General features: G+C 30.0%; 2 protein-coding genes across 2 annotated transcripts; both read left to right on the top strand.

The window, feature by feature from the left end:
* Window positions 1-577: 577 nt before the first annotated feature.
* Window positions 578-1291, top strand: LOC112747577 (uncharacterized). The gene has a single exon (XM_025795664.3). The coding sequence runs from the start codon at window positions 578-580 to the stop codon at window positions 1289-1291; it is 714 nt and encodes a 237-aa protein (XP_025651449.1).
* Window positions 1292-3653: 2362 nt separating this feature from the next.
* Window positions 3654-6157, top strand: LOC112747576 (uncharacterized). The gene is made up of 4 exons (XM_025795663.2): window positions 3654-3773; window positions 4570-4881; window positions 5089-5268; window positions 5417-6157. Exons 2-4 carry the CDS (start codon window positions 4639-4641, stop codon window positions 5954-5956), a joined length of 963 nt encoding a protein of 320 aa, XP_025651448.1. The 5' UTR covers window positions 3654-3773; window positions 4570-4638; the 3' UTR covers window positions 5957-6157.
* The last annotated feature ends 1676 nt before the right edge of the window (window positions 6158-7833 follow it).

Genomic DNA, 7833 nt, shown 5'->3' with positions numbered 1-7833 from the left:
CTTTGTATATATTGTACAATACATGCATTCCCTCCTCATACTTTCTCTTAATTTAAAATGGTAAACTCACTAAATGTAACAACTACGAAGTAGAAACAAAGATTCCATAGATTATAATAAAGGAAAGATAGTGAGGAGTGAAAATTTATCAATCATATCCAACAAGGAACAACCCATTCCGGATTAAAGCTTTCAACGTTGAAAGCTGGGAAGGGGCAACAACAGAGTTGGTATTTCTCAATACAAGTTTAGCATTTCCTTTTCCTTTTTCCCATCCCATGATTATAAAAAAATATATATAAACCAAACCAAAAGATACCTAGTTGGAGATAAGCGTATACTACAAACGTAGCTACAACAAAATCAGCACACAAACCAAATGCTTTAAAGCCAGGAAAAGAAGATACCAAAACCTTCCCACCAATTAGAGTTAAGGAACCCAATTTTTTCAACACTATTTCCTTACCTCTTCTTCTAACCTTTGCCATTCCCATTGCCAAATCCCATAACTCTCTATCTCCATAGACCCCACATGGCTTGATCTTGATTCTTGATTCTTTTGTCCTTACCATTCCCCATGCAGCCCGCCCCCGAGTCAGGGTCGTACAACCACAGCGACAGCCACAACCACAACCAGAATCGTCACCATCGCGACTTTGAAAGTCGTGATGGGGCCACACGGTACCATAACCGAAGGCTTCGTGTGGGCCGACAAGGCCACACGAACCCTTTAATATGGCTACTAGCCATCATATGCACAATCATAGCCCTAGCTGTGATTGTTGCCGGCATAGTAGTCTTTGCAGGGTACATACTAATCCGACCAAGGGTACCGACAATAACCGTCACAAATGCTCACCTAGACATTTTCCGAAACGACTACACCGGAATCCTCGAAACCCAACTCCGGATCCAAGTGATGGCGCAGAACGAAAACATGAAAGCACATGCATCATTTTCCGACATAAGGTTCAACCTTAGCTTCCAAGGTCAACCCGTAGCAATGATGGTTGCTGACCCATTTGATGTACCCAAAAACAACACACAGTTTCTTAACTACTTTGTCCAATCGTCGGCGATACCGTTGACGCCGGAACAAATGCAGGCGGTCACTGATTCTTGGAAGCTCAACTTGGCGACCTTTGATTTCAAGGGTAATGCTAGGACTCAATGGAGGATAGGGCCTTTGATTGGTTCTGTTAAGTTTTGGTGCTACCTTGATTGTAAACTCAAGTTTCATCCCTTGAATGGGAGTTACATTCACAATTCCTGCACCTCCAAATCAAAATAATCATCATCATCATCATTATGTGTTTAATTATTATTAGTTTTTTTTTTCTTTTTTAAACACAAGAATTTGAACCGGAAAATTGAAAGTCAAGCGAGTATATATCTTTCACTATTCAAATTCATCAACTTTGATATGTTTATTCACCGATTTACATAGATTTTCATGGAGATCTTTTTAGATTCTCTATGCCTTTAGCAGGGGATATTTAAATCCTGCTAGCCGAATAGACCTGTATAATCTATGTATTATGAAGAAGCTCTTTTTAAGAAGCTTGTGCCTTTAATGATAAATATAGCAAAAAGGGAAATATTCTTCATTATTATGTGTGTAAAATAAGCTGAGTTTGTCAACTCGTAATTCATCCAATTTTTTTTTTTTTGGAAGAGAGAGGGACAGGAGGAGGTTGTAGTTTATGATGTAATTTTGATGCATTCTCATATGCATTTAATTATATAATATTTAATAATGTTAAAAATCATGAGAGTACCAGTTAAAAATTAGTTAAATGTCTTTTGAGTAAATCCAAAACTTTTAATAATGTTAGGAATCATTAGGATGTTTCTTCTAATAAGTTTTAAAATATTTTTTTTATATTAAATATATTTTTTTATATATTTTATAAATTTTTTTATATACTAAGAATCGGGATGGTTGGAAGGAGAGTTCTGTGATCTCCGCCTCTAATTCTCCAACGTATCATTTAGAATTTTAATTTGAGGTGAGAAGCAATTAATATCAAATATTATAAATTAAAAACAAATAAAATTAATTAAATATAATTATAAATTAGTTAAGTTGTTTACTTTTTGGCTGATCACCTCTTGGTTCTATATACTTTTTCTATAATATTATAATGTAAAAAATAATTATTTTTTACATTAATTACATAAATAATCATTTAAGAACGATTGTGATTGCACAATGATATAAAACATTTTATACTATTAATGTATCAAAATTAAATTCTATAAAATATATTTTAAACATAATTAAATAATATATATATATATGTAATAACTGAACTAATGATTTATTTTTTGTGTGCACTATAATTCCTTGCTATTCCATTTAGTGATTTTATATATTTATGAGAAAATGTTGCTCTGTTAGGTTTTTTTTGTTTTGTTTACTGTTGCTCTGTTTTTTAGTTTTTCCTATTTTGTAAATTATTTATATTAAACATCTGATAAAAAAAAGTCCATAACAAAAGGCCCATGCTCAATCCTCAAACTATCAATCAACAAATTCGAATAGCTAGATCCCCAAAAAAGAAAAGGACCAGAACTTCAAAGCCACATAGGTTCATGGGTTGCTGCTTTGTTCTTAAAAATCAAGACCAAAAACAAAAACAAAAGCCCTGTCCTTGAAAATTTTTTTTTCTTGAAATTTGTTTAAAGAAAAAAAGAAGAATGAAAAGAAAACCTTATCCTTAATTTCAGTTTCCTGATTCTACGGAAGAAGGCAGGGGGATATTGATTAGAAAGAAAAAAAAATTGGAAAGACCCCTAACGGGGACACTGATTACATCCCCAACGGGACACGTAACTCTTATCAAATCTCAACTTTGACCTACCCTTCTTCCTTTGATTTCAACGTGTCACATTTTTTTTTCTCCTGTCAGAAACATTTCTTATATTTTACGAAATATTTAAATAAAATAATTTTTTTATGTATAAAACGTATATTTTTAAATTAAATATTTATAATTTTATTTGAACAAAATATCTTTTAATAATATATAAAAATTAGTGATAACCATTAGATTGATTAAAATAATAATAAAAGTAATAATAATAATAATAATACAAAATATATTTATTAAAATGTAATAAATTATATTTATTTTTAATATTTTATAATTAATAATAAAATATATAAAAAATATAAAATATTTTTGTAACAAATTAAAATATTTTATATTATTTGATAAAATATTAAAAATAAAAGTATTCGAATAATTAAAAATTATCAGTAATATTTATAATATTATAATAATTATTAAAGAGTATTTTAATTCAATAGATTATTTTTTTTTAATCTTATAGAAAAAAGAGAGTTAGTATATCTTATAAAGAGAAAGAAAAAAGAAAAAAATGTTTATCTTTTTGTTCTAATAATCTCCATACATATATAGGTATATAGATAAATTCTTAGCTGTTAGAAAATAGATTTATATAAATTCATTGTTTTTATCGATTGATATTCTTTCCTCCTTAATAAGTGAAAGCGTAAAGTTTAAACTATAAGCATAAGATAAGAGATGTATTTATCCACATAATGTACGTGGCAGTTCGAAAACGCTAACAGTGCCACGTATGCAGCATGCACTCCTTTTAAAAATGAAAACTCCTACTTAGGAATTGGTTTAGTCCACACTCCACAGTTGAGTTTGATTTGATTTGCTATTTGAAGATTGAAAGTGAAGGGGCCCTTCCTCTCTTGTCTGTTTTTCTCATTCCAATTGCATGCTTATGTTTCTTTTGTAAGTCTCACTTTTACTCTCACTCTTACTCTTACTCTTACTATTAATCTCTCAACCCTCCTCCCCTCTTTTTATTCTTCTACTAAATTATTCTAATTATATCTTTTTTTAATTATGTTTTCGTATAATCAAGTTTGAATATTCTATATTATTCTTTCACCTTCTCTGATTCTAATTCTATCGCTCGTTGTTTGGTTCAATAAAAATAGCTGCGAGGGTAATTAATTAAAGTAATTTAGTTGGTGAAGAGTAAAATTGAATAAATAATAGAAAAAATATTGACTAGATGCATTATACATGGTAATTTTGTTCGAACTTTTTTTATTCTAGAAAAAATAAATTTTACTTCTCCCCAAAACTTTCCTCTTCACCCATTAATTAATTACTGTTTCCTTCAATATTAGATATGCAATGATAATATTTGAAAAATAATAAAAAAAAATCAACAATAAAAATTTAAATTATCTTATTTAATATTTATTAATTATTATTAAAATAATTATATATTTTAAATATAATAAATACCGTTAGCATTATCTTTACTTTTGTCTGTATAGCTTTGCTTGCAAATTGCAATACACTCTCTGGATAGCGGATATGGAACTGGGTTAATTGTTTTATTGTATCATGTATCAATGGATAATAAATAAATAAATAAATAAATATACCAATTGTGCCGAACTATCAAACTAAGAGATTTTAAGGGGAAGATATGTGTTACACAAACTTGCAATAATGGTACGTAAATGTTGATTCAATTCATACACTAATAGTTCTGTGCTGATCGATTTTGCAGAGGATGATGGATGTGATAAAGTGTGTAAGTGTTAATAAGTATTGAAGATCACACATTATTTTGTGATCAATGGGATTGGTTTCTGAGATAGTGGCTAACATATTAGTGTTGGTAACATGGCCTTTCTCTCTATTCCAATTGGTGTGCTTGTTTGGTACAAGAATTACATTACTTGTCATATATACTTGGACGGAGTTCATCAGGAATATAATTGTCTTCAACATAAATATAGCATTGGGAATTATATCATGGACATTTGGCCTTGTCTTACTACCTGCCAGAATCCTCAACACCTTTCATAGGGAGAGACAGGTTAGTTTAGTTTAGTATCTAATTCATCATCCCTTTCTTATTGTTAATGTTACCAGTGTGAGAAGTAGTGTATGAAATTAGTCCCACGTTGAATAAAACGAGAAAAAATGAGAAGTTTATAAGATGAGAGTCATTAATTTATTTTCTACGGTGAGTATATGAAAAATTTTACTAGCTTCAATGGTGGTTATTTTTAATTCGATGCAGTTGGAACGCAAACTGCAACAGATGCAGATCGATCTAGCGAATCTACTTCTGGACTATAAGGAACTTGAAGAACATCTCCAGATAGCTGTCAAAGAACGCAGAATAATGGAGTTACTAGTATCCGAGCTTGAAGAGGAGCATGATATGGCCGTAGCAAAGATTGAAAAATTAGAGAGAAAGGTATTAAATATTAATAACAGAGTACATCTAAGTTGTTTTTTCCCATTAGTTTAAGCTTTTGGAATGAGTGGTTTCATGACAGTATCAAACAATTTGAGTCAATAAGGACAATGCCATTGATATGTAACTCCTTATGTCTTGTTAATAGTTGCTAGATCAAATCAACGAAAACCGCCGGCTCAAAGAAGTTAAAGGCAAGGCATACTGGTCGTCGAAGGACGCCGGCGACTACGACGACGAGGGTAGACATATCTTCCCCCTCCAAGATCTTGTAATTACAAAAGATATTTGGGAACATGACAACAAAATAAGTTCTAGCAATTTGCTTAAACTCCTTAAACCAGGGGCTACGCCACAAGTGCCGGATTACCGGCGTGACGTGGCAATTTCGCAGTCAGTATTCAGTGCTATCTTGTCAGTAGTCGTCGGCGTGACAGCGTGGCAAGCGGAAGATCCTTGCATGCCTCTTGTGGTGGCTCTGTTTGCCGTGGTAGGCATGTCATTGAAGAGTGTGGTGCAATTCTTTGCCACCATAGAAAACAAGCCGGCATCGGATGCTGTCGCTCTCTTAAGCTTCAATTGGTTCATTCTTGGCACTCTAACCTACCCTACCCTTCCAAGAATTGCTCCACTTCTAGGAAGGTTTATAGAAATAACCATCACCCGGTTTGGTCTTCTTTCCTTTTAGCTTCACATATTCACTTTATTTCTTCTTTTGATTTTTGTTCTATGATCATATATTATGTTTTCTCATATAGTTATTGCTACCACCACCCCACATGAAAGGTGAATGGGACATGGGGTTTTTCTTCCCCACTTTTACAGCAAGAACCAACTTTAGTTAATTGAATATGTCAACTTTGGTTAATGTTTATTCAATTTTATGGTATGATATGCATCAATTTTATTATAGTTTAATTATAATTCCCAAGATAAGGCTCTAGAAGCAAAGCATATGGCATCTGCATTATAGTTATTAGGGGTGTTAGTGATAAGATTGAAATCATTTTTGAAAAAAAATTACTTCAATTCAAAAGTATATAATTTGTTGCGGTTTCAATTTGATCTGTTAGTTTAATTTTATTTTTACATATATACGATCTAAATTATTGTAGTTTGAATTGGTCAGTTTATTCGATTTTAAAAATAAAATTTTAAATTTTTATTATATAAAAATAAAAGTAATTTTAAGTGGATAAAATAAATAATAAATAAATGAATATTATTTTATATTTATAAAATATTTATTAAACAATGATAATATATATAAGATAAAAATATATAATAAATTAAATATATAATATATAAAATTTAAATCAATAATAAAATAATATATCATATTTTACAATTTGAATTGGATTAAATATGATCTAATTCATAAGGTTTGTCAAAAATAAAATTCGATCTAATATAAGTTATAGTGTGATTTTGATTAGTTTTTCGTTTGAATTAAATTGGATGTGCAATTTTATTTGAATTAGTTTGAATTTAAACAACTCTTATAGTTGGTCTGTTTTCATTTCAATAAAATGTCAACATCCCAAGAGTTGGAATTTGCTTTGTACTTCCTAAAGAGTTCATAAAGTTGAAGGCTCTATCCAAACTGTTTTTGTGCAAGATAGGGTTTATAATTCGAAGCCACCAATGTCAATTGTTTATTAATTGAGAAAGGATTATGTTACGTGTATACTAAAATTAGTCATTAGTATAAAATATAAATATATGTTAAAAATAAATTAAATCATATATATATTTATACACAAATATATTGGTGGCTAATTTAATGTATAAATAATATTTTTCATTGAAAAAATTGGGTCCATCCGATATCCCATGTATATTTGAAAATTGATTGAAATATTTATGGATATTCCAATAAGGTAATGACATATTGAGACCCGTTAGGTCCTTGATTTTGACTATTCGGTATCGGTTTATGTTTGGGTCCCATGATATTGTTCTATTATGTATGAAAATAATGTAGTGGTTATTACAACTTTTAGAAGGGGGACATTATGGTAGGACTCAAATAAAGCAGCATGAGAATGTGATATGAGATCAATCTAAAATATTGATCATCCACCCCACTCTGCCACTCCTGTCACAATCTTTCCAACATATAAAAATAAAAGTTTAGAGGTTGTTTTTATTTGTTAAATTTATTTTTTACTAATGTTAATTAATTAAATATTGATTTTTTTATCTTTTTTAAAAATTGATAAATGTGTCTAAATTTTATAATTTTTACCCTTTTTTATTATTGTTTAATTTTTCTTTCAAAAATTGATAAACTCTTATACATATCCTATATTATTGATACTTATTTTATTATTCTATATATACTCCATAATAAAGGGTAGAAGTAGTGTTGGATTAAAATGGAAGATTATGCACACCTCACTTTTATTCATTCAAATGGTATATTTCTTTTCAATGGTGGTGGGGGACCAATATCTTTTGTGATGATCTATATCTTTTAACAAATGAGCTATTTCGGATGAAGATGACATAAATTGGTGTTATAGCTTTTTCCTAAGCATATGCCCTATACTCCAAGTGAAGCAT

The sequence above is a fragment of the Arachis hypogaea genome, chromosome 15 (genome assembly GCF_003086295.3).
Source record: "Arachis hypogaea cultivar Tifrunner chromosome 15, arahy.Tifrunner.gnm2.J5K5, whole genome shotgun sequence".
Lineage (NCBI taxonomy): Eukaryota > Viridiplantae > Streptophyta > Magnoliopsida > Fabales > Fabaceae > Arachis > Arachis hypogaea.
This window is presented reverse-complemented; position numbering and strand designations above follow the sequence as displayed.